At 48.3% G+C, this 21,880-nt stretch overlaps 1 protein-coding gene across 5 annotated transcripts in view; it reads left to right on the top strand.

Moving 5' to 3' along the window:
• The window catches only part of UTP15 (UTP15 small subunit processome component), a 148,007-nt gene that overhangs the window by 82,730 nt on the left and 43,397 nt on the right, over positions 1 to 21,880 (top strand). For all 5 annotated transcript variants that reach the window (XM_030193288.1, XM_030193286.1, XM_030193287.1 and 2 more), the window contains exon 6: positions 16,084 to 16,209. In XM_030193288.1, coding sequence (XP_030049148.1) covers positions 16,084 to 16,209 — 126 coding nt within the window. The remainder of the gene's footprint in view (positions 1 to 16,083; positions 16,210 to 21,880) is intronic.

The raw sequence follows: 21,880 nt of genomic DNA, 5'->3' as shown, positions 1-21,880 counted from the left end.
TGTTGTATGTCCCCTGTCTCTCCATGTTGAGTGGCTCGCTCATTAAGGGCCATCAATTCTGTATGTATCTGTTGTGTCCGCGCTCTCGCCTGTCGCTCAACATGTGCCTGGATGGAGATGGCTTTTCCCCTGATCACGGCCTTGCAACCTTCCCAGAGTATTCCAGAAGACACCTCTCCATTATCATTGAGGTCAATGTATTCTTTAATATCTGCTTCTAGCCTAGTGACTATTGCCGGATCTGCTAGCAACGAGTCATTGAAGCGCCATTGTGGCTTCTCCAAGTTTCGTGTTTTCCTTTTTAGCTCCAGCACCACTGGAGCATGGTCTGACCATGTCCTAGAATGTATCTGGATATCTTCTACAGTGGACAGTAAAGTCAGTGGCCCTAGCCAAAGGTCTATGCGAGATTGAGATTTATGTACCGCCGAATAATATGTATACCCTCTCGCTTGCGGATTGATCTGCCTCCATATGTCCAATATCTGCCATTGCCTCATAATTTGTGTAATTGGGCCCGGTCAGCTTGTGAGTATAGAATCCCCTGTGTGGTATTGTCTAACGTGGGATGCAGCATAAGGTTAAAATCTCCGCCAATCAATAGGGTACCCTCAATATATTTGGTAAGAAGTATTGACAAATCTAGATAGAAGGCCCCTTGTTGATCGTTGGGCGCATAGATATTTAAAAGCGACAATACCTCCCCTCCATTTTCACTATCAACAACAGGTATCTACCCCCTTTGTCTCTGATCACACGCTGTACTTGCCAAGGGTATTTATGGGAGAGTACTATCAATACTCCATTCTTTTTTTTTCCCAGGAGTTAGATGCAAAAATATTTGCTGATTTCTCTTTTCATAGTATAGCCGTTCAGCCGTCTGAATTAGGTGTGTTTCCTGAATAAATGCTATGTCTGCCTTCAGGCGTTGGATCTCTTTAAACATGAGTTGACGTTTTCCTGGTGAATTAAGTCCCTTTACATTAAGGGTCATACACGTTAGAATACTCATCACCCCCTTATTATTGTTATGTCTATTCCACTACATCGCCTCTGGTTCTGGTCTGTACCTAGTTGTGATTCTCTCTCCCCGACCTTCAGTTTGAAGATAATCTGAACTATTCCCCCCCAACTATTAACTCCCATACCCGCCCTACCCTCCTTAAGACATCCTGTATTATGCTCATAAGGATGTCAGAGAAGAAAGTGACCCTCCCCCCCCTCATTTATTAACAATAAACAGCTTGATCCCCACTTCATCAGGCAATCGAGTGCTATATCTTTGTCAGGCCATTACCGCCTGTGTACATTAACTTACACCATTTTTTTTAACCAAATTCAAATTACCATTTGCAACATTATAGTCATCAGCTTAAGGTCTCTTATCTAGTTCCTCTGTAGCATCAACTTCGTTCTATTTTCGGATTTTATTTCAGATCTTCTTAGCTGAGTATCAGAGTGCTGGCGCTGTAGCCGTCCCTTTCCTGCACTAACTCGTTGCCAACGTGGTTTGTCTCCTGCTGATTGGTTTCTGTTTCGTTGATGTCGCAGTATCTCCACTTGGTCCGTCTTCCGGAAAAATCTCCGCGACTTCTTCAGTGTCCCGGACCTGATGTTGTTTCCCATCTTTGTAAAATCTGAGCACAAATGGATGGCCCCATCTGTACTTGATGCCTTATCAGCCAGGAATTTCGTAAAGGGTCGAAGCTCCGCTCTTCGTTTCAGTGTAGTAGCAGCCAAGTCCTGGTAACACTCTATATGATAGGAGTCCCATTGAAATCCTGGGGTGGCACGCGAGGCCTGCATTATCTGCTCTTTTAGTTTTAAAATCACTAAAGCAGGCAATAATATCCTTTGGACGGTTTGAGTTCATGCTGCCCAAGGCTCTGTGCGCTCGTACCAGTTGAATTTCTGCGGGATCCTTGATAATCTGGAGTTCCTGAAGCAATGCGCTAGCAATTTTTTTTATAGTCAGTTCGCAGTCTAGATATTGTGGCGTGTCGGGGAGGCCACGAAATCTCACATTGCATCGGCGGACTGCGATTTTCTAGATCCTCTACTTTATCCCAGATCTGCTGAGTCTCCTGCTTGGTTTCCCGGAGTTGCGTGTCAAGAGCTTGGATTAGCTCAGTATGTTCTTCCAATCGGTCCTCCGTTTCAGCTACTCTTATACCTAGCGCGCCAATTTCTCCGCGAAGTTCTGCCCCCAGCATGGTAATGTCCGTTCGCCACCGCTGCTATATCTGCTTTATTTCCTGTAGCCACCCCCGAATCTCCTGCATGCGGTTTTCCTCTGGCAAGTGTCCCTCGCCCGTGGGGAAAGTTGCGTTGGGCTGCCCCTTCGGGAATCTGGCTGACGAGGCTCAGGTGTTGGCGCGCTCATGTTCGCGGCTGGGCCCTTATATGCGAACGCTTGTAAATTGACTATCGGGGCTCTGGAACTAGTCATATATCGCTTACCGCTGGTTTCAGATGCAATTCTCGCGTACTTGGAGGTCGCGTTTGTGCAAGTTATCAGTGGGAGTCCTGATAGCTGGGGCTAGTCGGAGCTCATGGCTCAGGCAGCCATTTCGGGTGGTGACGTCACTTCCCTCCTCCCGAAATTACAGGTTCTTACAGATGTTTTGCGCTGGTGATATAGGATTATTTACTACTTTTTATGATGAATAAACATTAGGAAAATTTGATTCCATCTAATTATTGGTTTAACCCACTTATATCTAAGTGGTATACAAAATTGCATACATAGCAATTAAACTATAAATCTAAAAGCACCAAAATAAAATATCATAAAGCAAATGTTCAGATATATAACAACATAACCATTCTTATCAAACTGTAACCACATTTTCCATCTTGCCTGTTCCAATCTGTTTTGCTCAGTTTTAAATCTTTAACTGATTTTTGCCATGTGGGAAGAAAAAGGAACCAACATTTTTCTTGAAAGGAGAATTTTGAATCTTCAGTTTGTCACCAAGTGTTGCTACCTACCTTTCGGTACAGCTCTCTAGATTTCAGAAATTAGTATCTGATTTAAGTGTCCCAGTACTCATTGGCTCATGGTCTGAAAAAGGCTTCCTTCTCTACATGCACTATGGACACAAGTCACCTAAATTTGTTTTCTGGAGGGTAAATAACTGGAAAACCCCTCTTTGCACATTAACACGGTCTGAAAAAAGGTATTTAGTGTGCTGGAAATAAAGCCACCATAAATACTCCATTATGCCCTCTCCGCCTGAAATTTTCTTTTCTTTTTTATTTTTACTGGTCTTTGCTTGATTTGGTTTTGTGTTAATTGTTATTGTTGTCCTTTTTTTCTCCTTTTTCTTTGATTCCAGAGCAGCTCATGTGGTAGGCTTCACATCTGATAAATATCGGATAGTATCTGGCTCGGATGATTATACATCCAAGCTATGGGACATTCCAAATGCAACGGAAATCGTGTCGTACAGGGAACATACAGATTACATCAGGTGTGGCTGTACCAGCAAGCTGAATGCAGATCTCTTTGTAAACAGGTATGTTGCCTCTGGTGAACAGCTGGAGGAGTAACCTAATGGTTAGTGCAGTGGGCTGAGAACCTGGACAACTAGGCTTAATTCCCACTGTGGCTCCTTGTGACCCTGGGCAAGTCACTTTACTCTCCATTGACTCTGATACAAAAACGAAGACTGTGAGCCCATTAGGAATAGAGAAATAACATGCATATAATATAAACCACTGGTTGTACAAATCCATGACCCTTACCCTGTCTTGCTGTAAGTAGATTTCCAGAAATATTTGCATGAAAATAACTCCATAGCTTTTGCTGCCAATTTAATTAACGGTGTACATCTTCAGATCGTTGGCTTTTTAACTTTTTCTTTTCCTCTCCTCAAATAGTACTAGGACTAGGGAGTACTCCATGAAACTAGGTGGCAGCAGACTTTAATTTCAAGAATAGTGTTTACAGTCAGCGTACAATTAAGCTATGGAATTTTGTTTTCAGAGAATGCGGTCCAGGCTGGTAATATAGCTGAGTTCAAAATGGATTTGAGCAGGTTCCTAGAAGACGGGTCCAGTAACAATTATTACACTGAGTAACATGAGCTTTTCTGATTAGAATCTGCCAGGTGTCAGCATTCGTTGTCTAGGTATGGTCCCGGGTCCAGTCCTTAGAGGCAGTGGGTTCTCAATGCACAATCCACATGGGTTTGGATAGAAAGTATATTATATTTGCATATATATAGGCTCACAGCACTTAGTACAGATAAATATTGCAATGCTGTATCTGGGTGTGTGTTTAGATGGGAATCAAGGAGAGAAAGGTAAGGATAGGGGTGTTCAGGGGAAAAGAGAGGGGGAAGAGCGGCTGAAGATGTGGGTGTGCAGAGAAAGAGAGAGAAAGCTTTGGGTAGGGCTGAAGGAGAAGGGGGACCAGAGCCAGGTGCTCTGGTGGCGGAGGATGTGTGTGTGCAGAGAAAGAGAAAAAGCCAAAGGCAGAGCCTTGTGCTCTGATTTTTATACCTAACAGGAACAGAGAGGGATCAAATAACTTGTTTCCTTCGCAGCCTTTATCAGCTCTTTCCTTTGCAACCTCCAGTTTAATTTCTTGATGTAAGGAAGGTGAGCATTTTTTTTTTTTTTTAGTTACATTTATACCCGCGCTTTCCCACTCATGGCAGGCTCAATGCGGCTTACATATACAGGTACTTATTTTCACAGGTTTTAGTCTTTGAAGTTCCTAGTTTTGGTGCCTGTCTGGCTTTATGTTAATTAGGGGTACTTGTGAAAACAAAGGGCTAGCAGGCAGCTGGGCAACATTTGGTCCATCTGCCATCCTCAGGACTTCCTGAGGGAGGGGGGGAGTTATTTTATTTATTTTTTTATTTTAGTTACGTTTGTACCCCACGCTTTCCCACTCATGGCAGACTCAATGCGGCTTACATATACAGGTACTTATTTGTAGCTGGGGCAATGGAGGGTTAAGTGACTTGCCCAGAGTCACAAGGAGCTGTGCCTGAAGCAGGAATCGAACTCAGTTCCCCAGGACCAGAGTCCACCACCCTAACCACTAGGCCACTCCTTATCAGAAGCTGGTTCATATTAATCTAAGTATGTCCAGCAATCCTGACTTCCTTGTCATCAAGCAGATGAAGCCATTACGTATGGGTTATGACCATCAACCAGCAGGGGAGATAGAGAGCACTCAAACTTTCACAGTGCCCTCTTGGCCAGCTAGCTCCACTGCCTCTTCAGTATTCTCTATCTCCCCTAGCAGGGTGGCTGCAGCTTGTTCGAGCTCCAGAAATATCTGCCGGGAGGTGGTTCCTGGCTTGCCAGTTGTTAACCGGGGTGTTGGAGGCTATAGCAGCTTCACTTTAAAGGCACATAGGTTAGCCCTTTCCCTGCCTTACCCATGCCTCTGTGGATGTGGACATATTGCCTTGCTTTCCCTGTCCTTTCCCACCAACAGTGGATGCAGGCATATAGGTTCGCCCTTTCCCTGCCTTTCCCACTCATCTGAGCCTCCGGAGTCTTCAATACCTCTGCTTTCCTCACAGCTTAAAAAAAAAAAAAAAGAACAGAGGTTTTTGACCTGATTTTCAGCAGGATCGTAGTTGTACACTAGATCCTTTGAGGTAAGAGTGTTTTCCAACTCCTCCGGGGTGGGCCCGCGATCGGGGCAATTTTGGCGCGAAACCGCCATTTTGGATTTTACCGCCGTTTTTCGGTGATGGCTGCGGACAATGTAAAGCGCTGTTCCACTTGTGGCAAGCGCAAATCAGCAGCAGGGCTCTGTAAATCGTGCTGTACTGGCGTAGGAGCCGGCCCGAGCATGGCGAGCGATGTTTCTTCCCGCTCTGAGCTGGCAGCGGGCGCCATTTTGCTTACACCGCATGGCACGGCCTCCGTGGACACGGAGAGACCTGAGCCGGGTGGGGCACCTCGAGATGAGGTTATTTCAGGAGTGGCTGGCACCGGACAGGATTTGGGTGCCCAGGGTGAGATTTTCTCCCCGGATTTTGTGCTTTTGCTGCATAAAGCATACATGATGAAAAGAGCCCTTCCTCAGGGGTCGCCTGAGGCTCCTCTGATTGCCCCCCCGATGGATTCTGGCCTGGGACTGCCCAGTGAGGCTTTTTTCCCGGATGCTTGGCCTAAAGATAAGCGCAGAAGGGTTAATTCCCCTTCAGATTGTGGTGCACCTTCCCCCCCCCCCCCTGTGGTCAGGGTGTGAGGATTCGGAGAACTCTGACAGACCTTCTTGGTCTGAGGAACCAGAGTCAGGTGCGGATTTACCACAGGATCTGGATGATCCCTCCGCGGTGAGGATTTTCCACCGTGATGAGCTGCCAGCGCTTATTTCAGATACCCTGCAGGTCCTCTCGATTGAAGATCCTGACAGTGGCATGGCCTCCTCGGGTAATCCCAGGATGGCTAGTACCAAGAAAGCTGCTCGGGCCTTCCCTTTGCATGACTCCATCCTAGAGCTTGTTTCGGCTCAGTGGGCTGACCCCGAGGGACCTTTGAGAGTTTCCAGGGCTATGGGGCAGTTATACTCTCTGCGTGAGGGGCATTTGGCTCGTTTTCAAATGCCTTCAGTGGATGCCCTAGTCACTGCGGTGACAAAGAGAACTACCCTCCCTGTTGAAGGAGGTGTTGCCCTGAAGGATGTTCAAGACCGTAGGCTGGAAACAGCATTGAAATGGTCCTTTGAAATTGCAGGTCTCACTGTTCGGGCGTCTGCATGCAGCTGTTATGCTGTTAGAGCCTGCCTAGCTTGGCTGCAACAGGCAGTGGCTCAGCCCGGAGATGGAGCGGAGCCCTTCTTGGATGTGGCTCCGCGGATGGAGGTGGCCTTGTCCTTTCTGGCTGATGCCCTTTATGACCTTGTCAGAGCTTCGGCTAAACAAATGGCAGTAGCAGTGGCGGCTCGCTGTCGTCTGTGGCTACGACGCTGGGCAGCGGACATGGCCTCTAAGCAAAGGTTGGTGAAGTTGCCTTTTCAAGGACTTCTCCTATTTGGTGAGGAGTTGGAGAAAATTGTGAAAGGCCTGGGTGATCCTAAACCCCAGCGCTTGCCCGAAGATAGGCAGAGGCCTTCCTCTAAGGGCCAGGCAGTCCACTCCTCGTACAGACCTCGCTTCCGTGAAGCTAGAAGGTACCGCCCGGGGCGTTCTGCTGGGTTCACTTCACGTGCCCGTGGTCAGCAGAGGAACTCCTTTCGCTCGGACAAGCGTTCCGCAGCCGGTGGCTCAAGACCAGGAGTTCAGGGGCGACCCTCTCAATGATGGTGCGCCGGCCCTCTCCTCGATGCCTGTCATCGGAGGACGGCTTTCCCTCTTTGCCGAGGAGTGGGCCAAGATTTCCTCAGATCAGTGGGTTCTGGACCTGATCAGAGATGGATACAGAATAGAATTCAACTCCCCAGTAAGAGACGTGTTTGTGGAGTCCCGATGCGGTTCTGCCGTCAAACGGGCGGCGGTGGAGGAGACTTTGCAAGGTCTGATTCTGTTAGGGGCTGTGACCCCGCTGCCTCCCGCCGAGCAAGGCTGCGGCCGATACTCCATCTACTTTGTGGTGCCGCGAAAAGGTGGGTCCTTTCGCCCTATTCTGGACTTAAAAGAAGTGAACAAGTCCCTGAGAGTGCGGCATTTCCACATGGAATCCCTGCGCTCCGTCATTGCGGCGGTACAGCCAGGAGAGTTTCTCACGTCTCTAGACCTGAAAGAAGCTTACTTGCACATACCGATTTGGCCCCCGCACCAGAAGTTTCTGAGGTTTGCGGTGTTGGGAAAGCATTTCCAGTTCAGGGCCTTGCCTTTTGGCCTCGCCACAGCTCCCCGAACCTTTTCGAAGGTAATGGTGGTAGTAGCTGCTTTTCTCAGGCGAGAGGGTATCAGGGTTCACCCGTACCTAGATGACTGGCTCATCAGAGCAGACTCTGCAACAGAGAGCTTACAAGCTACAGCCAGAGTGGTCTCAGTACTGCAATCTCTAGGCTGGGTCGTCAATATGGCCAAAAGTCACCTGACCCCTTCTCAATCTCTAGAATTTTTGGGGGCCAGGTTCGACACAGTCTCGGGCTATGTGTTCCTACCCGAGCTAAGGCGGTGCAAGCTTCAGAATCAGGTCCGTCTGCTCCAGAGGATGCCCCGCCCGCGAGCTTGGGACATTGTCCAGCTGCTGGGATCGATGACAGCCACGATGGAAGTGGTACCCTGGGCGAGAGCGCACCTGAGACCTCTACAGTATTCCCTACTCCGGAAATGGTCTCCTATTTCTCAGGATTACCAATGCAGACTTACTTGGCTCCCTGCAGCCCGACTCAGCATGGAGTGGTGGCTCTCGGACAGCATGCTGCGGCGAGGAATGCCGCTGACGCTCCCCGTTTGGTGCCTATTGGTAACAGATGCCAGCCTGAAGGGCTGGGGCGCACATTGCAAGGGGAAGCATGCCCAGGGTCTATGGACACCCGAGGAGTCGGAGTGGTCCATCAACCGCCTAGAGTTGAAAGCGGTGTTTCACGCGCTTCTGGCCTTTCAAGTGACCCTGGAAGGATTGGCTGTCAGAGTGATGTCGGACAACACGACAACGGTGGCCTATATAAATCGACAAGGCGGAACACGGTGCAGAGCACTAGCCGCGCAGGCCGAACTGATTTGCCACTGGGCCGAGCTGCATCTTCAGTGTCTGTCGGCAGCTCATATTGCAGGTCAGAGCAATGTGCAGGCCGATTATCCGAGCAGGCATCAGATCGATCCAGCAGAATGGAATCTGGCAGACGAAGTATTCCTGCAGATCTGTGCCAAATGGGGCAAGCCCGTGATGGATCTAATGGCGACAAGTGCCAATACCAAAGTCTCGTGCTTCTTCAGCAGACGGAAAGATCCTCGCTCGGCGGGGTTGGATGCCTTGGCTCAACCCTGGCCTCCGGGTCTACTTTGTGTTTCCCCCATGGCCCTTGATAGGGCGCCTGCTCTTGCGGATTCGGCTGCACCCAGGAGAAGTGGTCCTCATCGCCCCGGATTGGCCAAGGAGACCTTGGTATGCAGACCTCCGACAGATGCTCCTGGAGGCTCCTCTGCCGTTACCTCTGGTACCGAACCTGTTGACTCCGGGACCGGTAGCCATGGAGGACGCCGGCCGCTTTGGTCTTACGGCATGGCTATTGAGAGGGCGCAATTGAGGGATAAAGGTTATTCCAATAAAGTTATTTCCACTCTCCTGCAAGCCCGCAAGCGGTCCACTTCCGTGGCTTATGCCAGGATTTGGTGCCTGTTTGAGTCTTGGTGTGCTTCCAGAGCCATTGCTCCAATGCGGGCTCCTGTCTTGCCGATTCTGGACTTTTTGCAGGAAGGTGTACAAAAAGGCTTGGCCTATAATTCCCTGCGGGTGGAGGTGGCAGCGTTGGCCTCCCTTCGTGGTAAGGTGGAAGGCGTGTCTTTGGCTGCTCACCCAGATGTGGCACGGTTTCTTAGAGGGGTGCTTCGGCTCCGACCTCCAGTGCGAGCACCCTGTCCAGCTTGGAACCTGGGGCTAGTTTTGAAAACCCTACAGGCATCTCCTTTTGAGCCGCTTCGGCGAGCATCGGAGAAAGATTTGACACTGAAGGCCGTTTTTCTGGTGGCCATTACCTTGGCGAGACGGGTGTCAGAGCTCCAGGCGCTGTCCTGTAGAGACCCATTTCTGCAATTTTCAGAGTCCGGAGTCACGGTTCGGACCGTGCCTTCCTTTATGCCTAAGGTGGTTTCAGCCTTTCACCTAAACCAGCCCATTTTCTTGCCCTCTTTTTCAGAGGAAGAGTTTCCAGAATCTTTTGGGCAGCTGCACCTTTTGGATGTGCGCAGGACTCTGCTGCAGTATCTGCGAGTTACTAACTCTTTCAGGACTTCTGATCATCTGTTTGTTTTGCTATCCGGTTCTCGCAGAGGGTCTCCAGCGTCTAAAGCCACTATTGCCCGCTGGCTCAAAGAAACTATCTTTTCAGCTTATCTGCTGGCCGGCAGGGTTCCGCCTGTAGCCTTTAAGGCGCATTATACTAGAGCGATTTCTTCCTCTTGGGCTGAAACTGGAGCACTCTCTCTTCAAGAGATATGCAGTGCAGCAACATGGGCTTCTAAGCTCTCCTTTGCCCGACATTACAGGCTGGATGTGGCTGCCAGGAGGGATGCGCGTTTTGGTGCACAAGTGCTAGCGCGTGGTGTGGCTTGTTCCCACCCTATCTAGGGATTGCTTTGTTACATCCCATACGTAATGGCTTCATCTGCTTGATGACAAGGAAGGGAAAATTAGGTTCTTACCTTGGTAATTTTCTTTCCTTTAGTCATAGCAGATGAAGCCATGAGCCCTCCCTGTATGATTGTCTGTATGCTGTGAATCTGTTTTTCAGGTTCTATTCTAATTTCCTGAAGTTCCTTCCTTGGGAGAAAGTTGGAAAACAATCTTCAGGATTCATGTTCAGTTTAAATTTAGGAGGATGTGTTCATTCCCTCCAGTGTGTTGGGAGGATGTGTGTTCCCCTCCAGTTCTATAAATAGGAGGATGAGTTCATTCCCTCCAGTGTGTTGGGAGGATGTGTGATTCCCTCCAGGAGGCGCGTGTGTTCCCCTCCACTTATACAATACAGTGGGGGAAATAAGTATTTGATCCCTTGCTGATTTTGTAAGTTTGCCCACTGACAAAGACATGAGCAGCCCATAATTGAAGGGTAGGTTATTGGTAACAGTGAGAGATAGCACATCACAAATTAAATCCGGAAAATCACATTGTGGAAAGTATATGAATTTATTTGCATTCTGCAGAGGGAAATAAGTATTTAATCCCTCTGGCAAACAAGACCTAATACTTGGTGGCAAAACCCTTGTTGGCAAGCACAGCGGTCAGACGTCTTCTGTAGTTGATGATAAGGTTTGCACACATGTCAGGAGGAATTTTGGTCCACTCCTCTTTGCAGATCATCTCTAAATCATTAAGAGTTCTGGGCTGTCGCTTGGCAACTCGCAGCTTCAGCTCCCTCCATAAGTTTTCAATGGGATTAAGGTCTGGTGACTGGCTAGGCCACTCCATGACCCTAATGTGCTTCTTCCTGAGCCACTCCTTTGTTGCCTTGGCTGTATGTTTTGGGTCATTGTCGTGCTGGAAGACCCAGCCACGACCCATTTTTAAGGCCCTGGCGGAGGGAAGGAGGTTGTCACTCAGAATTGTACGGTACATGGCCCCATCCATTCTCCCATTGATGCGGTGAAGTAGTCCTGTGCCCTTAGCAGAGAAACACCCCCAAAACATAACATTTCCACCTCCATGCTTGACAGTGGGGACGGTGTTCTTTGGGTCATAGGCAGCATTTCTCTTCCTCCAAACACGGCGAGTTGAGTTCATGCCAAAGAGCTCAATTTTTGTCTCATCTGACCACAGCACCTTCTCCCAATCACTCTCGGCATCATCCAGGTGTTCACTGGCAAACTTCAGACGGGCCGTCACATGTGCCTTCCGGAGCAGGGGGACCTTGCGGGCACTGCAGGATTGCAATCCGTTATGTCGTAATGTGTTACCAATGGTTTTCGTGGTGACAGTGGTCCCAGCTGCCTTGAGATCATTGACAAGTTCCCCCCTTGTAGTTGTAGGCTGATTTCTAACCTTCCTCATGATCAAGGATACCCCACGAGGTGAGATTTTGCGTGGAGCCCCAGATCTTTGTCGATTGACAGTCATTTTGTACTTCTTCCATTTTCTTACTATGGCACCAACAGTTGTCTCCTTCTCGCCCAGCGTCTTACTGATGGTTTTGTAGCCCATTCCAGCCTTGTGCAGGTGTATGATCTTGTCCCTGACATCCTTAGACAGCTCCTTGCTCTTGGCCATTTTGTAGAGGTTAGAGTCTGACTGATTCACTGAGTCTGTGGACAGGTGTCTTTCATACAGGTGACCATTGCCGACAGCTGTCTGTCATGCAGGTAACGAGTTGATTTGGAGCATCTACCTGGTCTGTAGGGGCCAGATCTCTTACTGGTTGGTGGGGGATCAAATATTTATTTCCCTCTGCAGAATGCAAATAAATTCATATACTTTCCACAATGTGATTTTCCGGATTTAATTTGTGATGTGCTATCTCTCACTGTTACCAATAACCTACCCTTCAATTATGGGCTGCTCATGTCTTTGTCAGTGGGCAAACTTACAAAATCAGCAAGGGATCAAATACTTATTTCCCCCACTGTAAGGAGGATGAGTTTATTCCCTCCAGGAGGATGTGCATTCCCTCCTTTATGAGTTCATGCCTTTGTGATGGGCCATCGTTCGCTGTGAGGAAAGCTCTTGTGATTCCCATTGCGGTTTGCCATACTGCTTTGGAAGCTTCAAATACTGAAGAGGCAGTGGAGCTAGCTGGCCAAGAGGGCACTGTGAAAGTTTGAGTGCTCTCTATCTCCCCTGCTGGTTGATGGACATAACCCATACGTAATGGCTTCATCTGCTATGACTAAAGGAAAGAAAATTACCAAGGTAAGAACCTAATTTTCCCATCCATCAATCCTGACACCAGGTACTATTAAGTGGCCTGAACTGTTCACCTTCGGAAACGGGATACTGCTCTGACAGCATGGCACATCCCTTTCTTTTCTCTGCAACACTGATTGGGCTAACGTGGTTCTCGCTGAATGAGATTCCATGAACTTGCAGTGTTAGCTGTGTCAAAACGTATGTGTAAGGTGCAGCTCCCTTACTGTTTATGCAGATTCTGTGCAGGCCTCCATATCTTTTACTTAAACCATCTTTTAAGTTAGTAAATTGCGTTGAATTTATTTAGCAACTATCAAGGCAATGCTTTTAGGCGTTCGGATGTCGCACGGTGAGAGCCTATTCTAGAATGGCATCTGGGTGCTCAGATTCCGCTGTAGAATCCTGGCATCGACACGCCTACAGTTAAACCATCATAACCGCCATCACATAAGTGACAGCACTGCCTATGTCCCTCTTCCCTTTTGAAGTTGCATCTTATGCCCCTTACACAATAGCACATAGTTGCATTTCTGCCACTTATGCACATGTACACTTACCCATGAAAATGCAGTCATTCTGTACATTGTACATGCACAAATGGAGCATAAATGCAGGCACTCATGTATAGATCTGGCCTTCTCATGTATTTATTTGTTTGGTAGGAACCACTTTGTGCTTTGCTGTACTTGTCAATCTTAAAAAAAAAATAAAAAAAATCTTGGAGGAAAGGAACTACAGCAGCTGATAGGACAGAGGCACAGGGTCTAACACACATATGACCCCCCCCCCCCCCCCCATACACACCCCATAACAAAACAAAGCAGCCTGAACTGCATAGGGGAGGCAACAGGAGCAACCCAGAGCCTACCAGAATCAGGCGCCAAAGGCCTGTTGAAATAGCTTTGTTTTGATTGCTGGTCTAAAATTTTTCAAAGACAGTTCACTGTGAGCTGATAGCGGCAAGGAATTCCACATGGATGGAGCCCCAAAGTACAGTGCATTGTCTCTCGTAGTCTCAAGTTGGGCCACCTTTGGGCCCAGGAAGACCATAAAGTGGCCATTTTGAGACTGAAGAACTTGCATTGGGTAATAAGGGCTTGTCAAAGTGGGCACTTTTTTCTTTTTTTTTCTTTTCAAACTGTGCCCATTTTAATTTAGGATCTTCCCATATAGGAACATTAGATGATGGCTACCACTGCCCTTATATGCTGGCTTGCACATCTATGTGCACTTGGCCCAGAATCTCAGGACTATAGGGCTACTGGTGGTGATGCAAATTTTAATTATTTTAAATTAAATAAAAATGTTTAGGGTCATGACTAACGGAGTTTGTAGTTAAACTTGAGGCATATTTTTAAAAGAGAAGACTTAAACTTGTGGGGAACAATATCCCTATCATAGCAGAGACCGATTGAACTTTGCAATTTGCAGATTATTTTAATCTCAGTCTGGGACTATGGGGGGGGGGGGGGGGGGCGAATGGGGCAGCTTCCTCAGGTGTCTTGCAGCAAGGGGTGTCAGGCAACAGTTTTTCCCCTCCCTTCATTTCTGCACTTGGTTCTCTATCCACCCAGGCTTAATGGATCATTGTGCTAAGCACTGCAAGTTTTGGGCTTACAGCAGGAGATGTCAGATTAAATTTGTTAGTAGGGATATACGGTCAGAGGGGGGGATAGAGTATGGGTAATGTCATGGTGGCCTGTTCATCCTGGGAAGATGGAGAACTAAGGGAAAGGAGCAGTTAGAGGGAAGAACTTGGTAAGAACATGCCAGGGTGTGGGATATCATTTGGAGAGAAGTGCGAGAGGAGGAGAGAAGAGCTTCTTTAGGAGGAAGGAGTGAGAAATGGGTAATAGCTTCAGGAGGGAGAGATTACAAAATGGTAAAGTGAGTCTGAAAGGAGGGGGTGAGAAGGGTGAAGATAATCCAGAGAGAGGTAGAAGGGGAATAGCTTTGGGAAGGAGGAAGATAACAGGTGTGAAGCGGTTTAGAGTGTTTATAGAGAAGAAAGGTGCAAGTGCAAAGGGCTTGAATAATTATTTAATATAGGGAAAATCTATTAGACATACTATTTAAAATATACCACTCAACTAAGTATTACCTTTGTAAGGTTACTTCATGAATTGTATTTATTTATTTAAAAAAAGTATAACCTGCACTATCATAAGTACATAAGTATTGCCACAATTCTGGATGGTAAACAATAAAAACATATACAATAAAATTAAACCAATGTCATATATAAGAATCATTTTGACTGCAGTATGTAGAGCTGTAGAAACTCAGTATGTAGAGCTTTAGAAACTCAATAGTAGGTCAGACCGAAGCAAAAGCCAGTACAAATAAGTGCGTCTTCATTTTTTTTAATTAACCTATAGAAACAAATTTTGTGTAATTCAGTTGGTAGTGCATTCCATAACATAGCACCCTCAGCATAGAATATAGAAGAACAATGTTCATTTAGTTTTATATGATGAAAGGAGTGTACATCAAGCAAAAATTTATCTGCAGAGTGTGGGGTGCACAGAGGCTGAGAACTCCTTGGTTATTAATGGCTTAATGCCGTCTCATTCAATACTACTACTACTACTTAACATTTCTAAAGCACTACTAGGGTTACGCAGTGCTGTACAGTTTAACATAGAAGGACAGTCCCTGCTCAAGGAGCTTACAGTCTAAAGGACAAATGTACAGTCAGTCAAATAGGGGCAGTCAAATTGGGCAGTCTAGATTTCCTGAATAGAGGTATAAAGGTTAGGTGCATTGAATTTTATTTTCCATTGCATAAGCAACTAGTGCAAATCTTTTAGAATGGGGGTTACTTGAGTGAATTGAGATACACTAGTTAAAAGACATTCAGCAGCATTCTGCACAGTCTGTAAAGCTCGTGATCTACACACAGGCAGTTCTAAGTACAATGAGTTATGGTAATCCAATAAAGGAGTAATCAAACATTGCACTATTGTGAATCAATTCGTTCAGTTTCCTGATCAATTTTAATTAAAATGATTAAATAAAGTGTGTACTTAAAAACAAAACAAAAAAAAAAACCACTCCCATCCTAAAATCTCCTAGTTCCTTGTGATTTTTATTATCTTTCCACTAAGACTTGAATGCAATTAGGGCCCTATTTACGGAGCAATTTTCCCATAGACCAAAAGTGGTAGAAAGCGTTTCTTGGGCTTCCTAATTATATCCTGCAGACCCCACAGACTGTTGGGTTTTCATAGGGCAAGGGAGGAAAGTGGAGCGACAAGAGTGTCTGGAGGGAAAGAGGCTGTAGAAATGGAGTGAGGGAATAAGAAACGGGGATGAATGTCTGGAAGGAGAGTGCATGTTAATAGCTAACACTGCTTAGTAATAGGCTCTAATATGGTTAATGGAGCTAAATAATACCTTAAACCAAATAAATGAAAACAGATCCCTGGATAAAGGTGACAAGGGGAATACTTACCCATAAACCGGGGCAAGGTCATTCCTGTTGCTTTAATTCTTGCTGGGTCTTGGCTGATAACTTGTAATATTTCCACGATTTGATATAGCACACAGAGTTGCCCATTAAAATATTAATCTGCTTCTCTTTCTGTGGCTGTTTGACAGGCTCCTATGATCATACGGTGAAGGTGTTTGATGCTCGGACAGAAAGAGGTGTGATGAGCATGGAACATGGGCAGCCTGTGGAGAGCGTGCTTCTCTTCCCCTCCGAGGCGTTGCTTGTCTCAGCAGGTATTTACTACTTCCATATCATCATGCTGATCAATCCATAGACTGGTGGGTTGTGTCCATCTACCAGCAGGTGGAGATAGAGAGCAAAGCTTTTGCCTCCCTATATGTGGTCATGTGCTGCCGGAAACTCCTCAGTATGTTCTCTGTCTCAGCAGGTGGTGGTCACACACAGCAGCAGCTCTGGCTAGGTCTCCAAGCCTAATCTTTAGGTTTTGTTGAGTACCTGGGGTTGAGGGCTCTTCTTGAGCAAGTGCAAACCTGGTGGCGCCAGGTCCCTCCTTTTCTCCCCCCTCCCGCTGGCTCCGTTTAAAAAAAAAAAAAAAAAAATTTTGGACGTCCTTAAGGGCGTTTATTTTGACGTTTATTTAAACGTTTATTGCAGCTACTCACTGGGACACCAGGTCGTTACAGCTCGGAGCGAGAAGCAGGTAATTTTTACCTTTTTATAGCGGGCAGGGGGTTCCCCGATCGATCTCCACGTGGCCTATGGCGTCGGAGGGCGAGGGCGCGAAGAATCGCTCCCCGGACCGCGTGTGCGCTTCTAGCGGGGATGCGGGGGTTTTAAAGTCTGATTCGCCCTTGTTGGGTGTCAGTTTGGAGGCCGGTCAGTGTCCCGGGTCTTCCTCCGGTGCGGCGGTTTTTCCCACCATAAATGCCCATCCCCCGCTGCTCGCCTCCGCCATCTTGGCCGGCCACTCTGCTCGGACGGCTTCTTCTTGGGCCGCCCTTGAGGTGGGAGACGTTCATGCCATGGCCGCCCTTGATTTGGGCGATGGCAAAAAAGCGGCTAAAGTTAAGCGCCGTTCTTCCCGCGCGGCTCCTTCGCGGAGTGTCGCACCGGACGCCATCTTGGATGCGCAGCATGTTTCTCCCCCGCTCTTGCGAGCGCCGGTTGAGGGTGCGTCTAGGGCTGTGGCCCAGGCTGCTGAAATACACAGTCTGGGGGGTTTCTCCCCCGAGTTTATTTTGCTGCTGCATCAGGCCTTCCTTATGCAAAACGCTGCCCCTTCTCTCTAGTCCGACAAAGGGGTTGAGGCCCCCGGAAGTAAACGCCCTCGGGTGGATTCCCAGGGCTTAGAGGACTCTGTCTCCTCTGATGTAGATGAGGGCAGCGTATCTGAGCTCCCAACGGTCCTTTGGGGATTCCTTGGAGGAGACGGATTCCCGCTCGGATGGAGCGGATGACCCCTCTGCAGCGCGGATCTTTCGCTCAGAGGATTTGCCCAACCTGTTAGTGCAGGCCATGAGCATTTTGAAGATTTCCTCTCCAGAGGACGTCTCTCCCTCAGCCCCTGTTGGCTCCGCCATTATGCTGGGGATGAAGCACCCGCCTAGAACCTTCCACGTGCATGATGCCATGCACACCTTAATTTCGGCTCAATGGGATGTCCCGGAAGCGAGCCTCAAAGTGGCTAGGGCTATGTCCCGCCTCTATCCTTTGCCTGAAAGTGAACGTGAGGCCTTTCTTTGGCCTACCGTGGATTCTTTAATCACTGCGGTGACTAAGAAAACGGCGTTACCGGTGGAAGATGGCACGGCCCTAAAAGACGCCCTGCCGGACAATCGGATTGTCAAACTTCAGGCTCAGGTGGACCAGTTCCTAGTAGCCTCTCCGCTTCAGGCTTGGGACTATGTGCAGCTGTTGGGCTCTATGACGGCCACGATGGAAGTAGTGCCCTGGGCCAGGGCTCATATGAGACCACTACAACACTCTCTGCTGCAGCGCTGGACTCCGGTGTCGGAGGATTATGCTGTGCGCCTTCCCTTGGACCCAGCAGGCGCTGAGCTGGTGGCTGAAGACAAACAAGTTGTCTGCAGGGATGCCTCTTGTGACCCCAGAGTGGATTGTCGTCACGACGGATGCCTCTTTGACGGGCTGGGGAGCCCACTGCATGGGAAGGACAGCGCAGGGGCTCTGGTCTCCTGCAGAGGCAAAGTGGTCTATCAACCTCCTGGAACTCAGAGCCATTCGGTTGGCGCTTTTGGAGTTCCTCCCGGTACTGGCGTTGAAGCCAGTACGGGTCCTGTCGGACAATGCCACGGCTGTGGCCTATGTCAACCGCCAGGGAGGTACCAAGAGCGCCCCTCTAGCCAAGGAAGCCATGAATCTATGCCAGTGGGCGGAAGCGAACCTGGAACAGCTGTCAGCGGCCCACATTGCCGGAGTCATGAATGTCAAGGCGGACTTTCTCAGTCGCCATACCTTGGATCCCGGAGAGTGGCAGTTATCGGCTCAGGCGTCATCGGCCAATTGCCAAGTGCCGTGCTTTTTCAGCAGAGGACGGGACCCTCGATCTCTGGGAGTAGATGCTCTTCTGCAACAGTGGCCGACACAAGAGCTTCTCTATGTGTTCCCGCCCTGGCCCATGTTGGGCAGGGTACTAGACCGGGTGGCAAAGCATCCGGGCCGGATAATCCTGGTGGGGCCGGACTGGCCCAGACGTCCCTGGTATGCGGACTTGATCAGGCTCTCAGTGGACGACCCTCTGCGGCTGCCAGTGGAGCAGGGCCTGTTGCATCAGGGTCCCGTGGTGATGGAGGATCCCTCCCCCTTTGGTCTTACGGCCTGGCTATTGAGCGGCAGCGTCTGAGGAAGAAGGGCTTCTCAGACAAGGTCATCGCCACTATGCTGAGAGCGAGGAAGCGCTCTACTTCTACTGCTTACGCCAGGGTTTGGCGTACCTTTGCAGCTTGGTGTGAAGCAGGCTCACTTTCTCCCTTCACTGCTCCAATTTCTTCAGTGCTGGCGTTCCTGCAAGAAGGTCTGGAGAAAGGCCTGTCGCTCAGTTCCCTTAAAGTCCAGGTAGCGGCTCTGGCTTGCTTCAGGGGCCGCCTGAAGGGTGCTTCCCTGGCTTCGCAGCCAGATGTGGTACGTTTTCTCAAGGGAGTTAATCACCTGCGCCCTCCTCTGCACTCAGTGGTGCCTGCGTGGAATCTCAACCTGGTGCTAAGAGCCTTGCAGAAGCCGCCTTTTGAACCCTTGTCGAGGGCATCTCTGAAAGACCTGACGTTGAAAGCAGTCTTTTTGGTGGCTATCACTTCAGCCAGAAGAGTTTCCGAGCTCCAGGCACTCTCATGTCGAGAGCCTTTTCTGCAGTTCACTGAGGCAGGAGTGACTATTCGCACAGTGCCTTCCTTCCTGCCCAAGATTGTTTCTCGCTTCCATGTGAATCAGCAGCTCTGTCTCCCCTCCTTTTCGTAGGGAGGACTACCCAGAGGAATACTCTGCTCTCAAATATCTGGATGTGAGACGAGTCATCATCAGATACTTGGAAGTGACCAATGATTTCCGGAAATCGGATCATCTGTTTGTCCTGTTTGCAGGTCCTCGTAAGGGTCTGCAGGCTGCTAAGCCTACAGTGGCAAGATGGGTCAAGGAAGCCATTGCAGCGGCTTATGTGGCCGCGGGGAAGGTGCCGCCTATCCAGCTGAAGGCTCACTCCACTAGAGCTCAGGCGGCCTCGATGGCAGAGGCCGGGTCCGTCTCCTTGGAAGAGATTTGCAAGGCGGCAACTTGGGCATCGGCCCATACCTTCTCCAGACATTACCGCTTGACTGTGGCTGCTCGGGCGGAGGCCTGGTTTGGAGCTTCAGTGTTGCGGTCAGGGATTTCTATGTCCCTCCCTGGGTGAGTACTGCTTCGGTACATCCCACCAGTCTATGGATTGATCAGCATGATGATATGGAAGGTAAAATTATGTATCATACCTGATAATTTTCTTTCCATTAATCATAGCTGATCAATCCATAGCCCCTCCCAGATATCGGTACTGTTTATATTCTGGTTGCATTTCAGGTTCAAGTTTAGTCTTCAGTTCCTGTTCAGGAGGACTTCGTGTTCAAGTTTTTTCACTTGGATTCTTCAAGAGTTGAGACGAGTTTGTGTTACAGTGAGCTGCTGCATTCCTCTCCCCTCCGTTTTACGGGGCTGGATTGAGACATAAATTCTGCCGGCGCTCCCTCCCGCTTCGTGCGGCAGTAGGGCAGCTTTGTACCCCTCCCGCTTCGGCGGTGTTAGGGTCAGTCAGCTCCTCCCGCGGTTGCAGGATAAGCCAGATCCCCCCCGCATCGGCGGGGTGGTGTCCCTCCCCCGCTCCGCGGGGATGAGCTGGACAGATTCCCCTCCCCCACTTGTGTGGGGATGAGCTGGGTTAATTCCCCTCCCCCGTTTCGGCGGTGGTGAGCTGGGCAGAGTGTCCCTTTGTGGGTGTAATTCTCTAAGTGCTGAGTCCTGCAGATGGAGCTTTGATATCGACATACTGAGGAGTTTCCGGCAGCACATGACCACATATAGGGAGGCAAAAGCTTTGCTCTCTATTTCCACCTGCTAGTAGATGGACACAACCCACCAGTCTATGGATTGATCAGCTATGATTAATGGAAAGAAAATTATCAGGTATGATACATAATTTTACCTTTGTAGTTTCATTGTGTGACCCCTAGTCCTAGTATTTTTGGAAAGAGTAAACAAGCATCCACAATCGCAGCCATCAATGTCTCAGTACTATGTGCTTTGTGAAAGCCATACTGATTCTCATCCAACAAATTATTTTGTGTTATGAAATCTTCTAGTTGCTCCAACAATTTAGCTAATGCTGGTAAAGACAAAATTGGCCAATAGCTAAATCCAAAAGGCCTACTTTATAATCTTTCACCACGGGATGCACAGTTGACACCTTAAAGTTCTCCGGGACAAAGCCACTAGTTAGAAAACAGTTTACAATCTTGAGTTAACAACGGGACATATGCATACTTTGATTTTTTTTTCCTTGCCATTTTCAGGGCAGTCTGCCTGGTACTGGCTAATCACTGCTGAGTTTGTTTGGTTCCATTCTTTCCGTACAGGATTCCTTTCTGTTTATCCCACGCATTTTTGAATTCCGTTACTATTTGCACCAGCAACCTCCCATTGGAGAGCACTCCAGGTATCTTCTACCCTCTCTGTGAAAAAGTACTTCCTGACATTATTTGTGAGTGCCCCCCCCCCCCCCCCCCCAGCAACCTCAATTAATGTCCTCTAGTTCTACCGCCTTCCCGTTTCTGGAAAAGATTCCTGACATTATTTCTGAGTCGGTCCTCCTCCAACCTCAATTCATGTCCTCTAGTTCTACTGCCTTCCAATCCCTGTATCATATCACCCCTGTTTCTCCTTTCCTCCAGGGTATACATATTCAGGTCATCAAGTCTCTTTTCAAACATCTTGTGGTGCAAACCCCATACCATTTTTGTCGCTTTTCTCTAAACTGCTAAAAGTCTCCAAAACTGAACACAATATACCAAGTGGGGCCTTGCCAATGATGTGTATAAGGGGTATCAACACCTCCTTTCTTCTGCTGGTTATACTTCTCTCTATGCAGGCTAGCAACCTTCTTACTGTGGCCACCACCTTGTCGCAATGTTTCATCACCTTGAGATCCACAGGCACCATCACTTCAAGGTCCCTCTCATGAGCTGTGCTTGTCAATCTCTTACCTCCTGTCTCAAACACTTCCTTTGTATTTCTGCACCCGAAGTGTATCACTCTGCACTTCTTCACATTAAATTTTAGCTGCCAGGCTTTTGACCATTCTTCTAATTTTTGGAGATCTCCTCAGTGACATTTCCAGTGTGAAAGAACAATTCAAGAGTTTAATTACACATTGAGTGAAGAAAGCTTTTCTCCGATTTGTTT

The sequence above is a fragment of the Microcaecilia unicolor genome, chromosome 2, assembly GCF_901765095.1.
Source record: "Microcaecilia unicolor chromosome 2, aMicUni1.1, whole genome shotgun sequence".
Lineage (NCBI taxonomy): Eukaryota > Metazoa > Chordata > Amphibia > Gymnophiona > Siphonopidae > Microcaecilia > Microcaecilia unicolor.
This window is presented reverse-complemented; position numbering and strand designations above follow the sequence as displayed.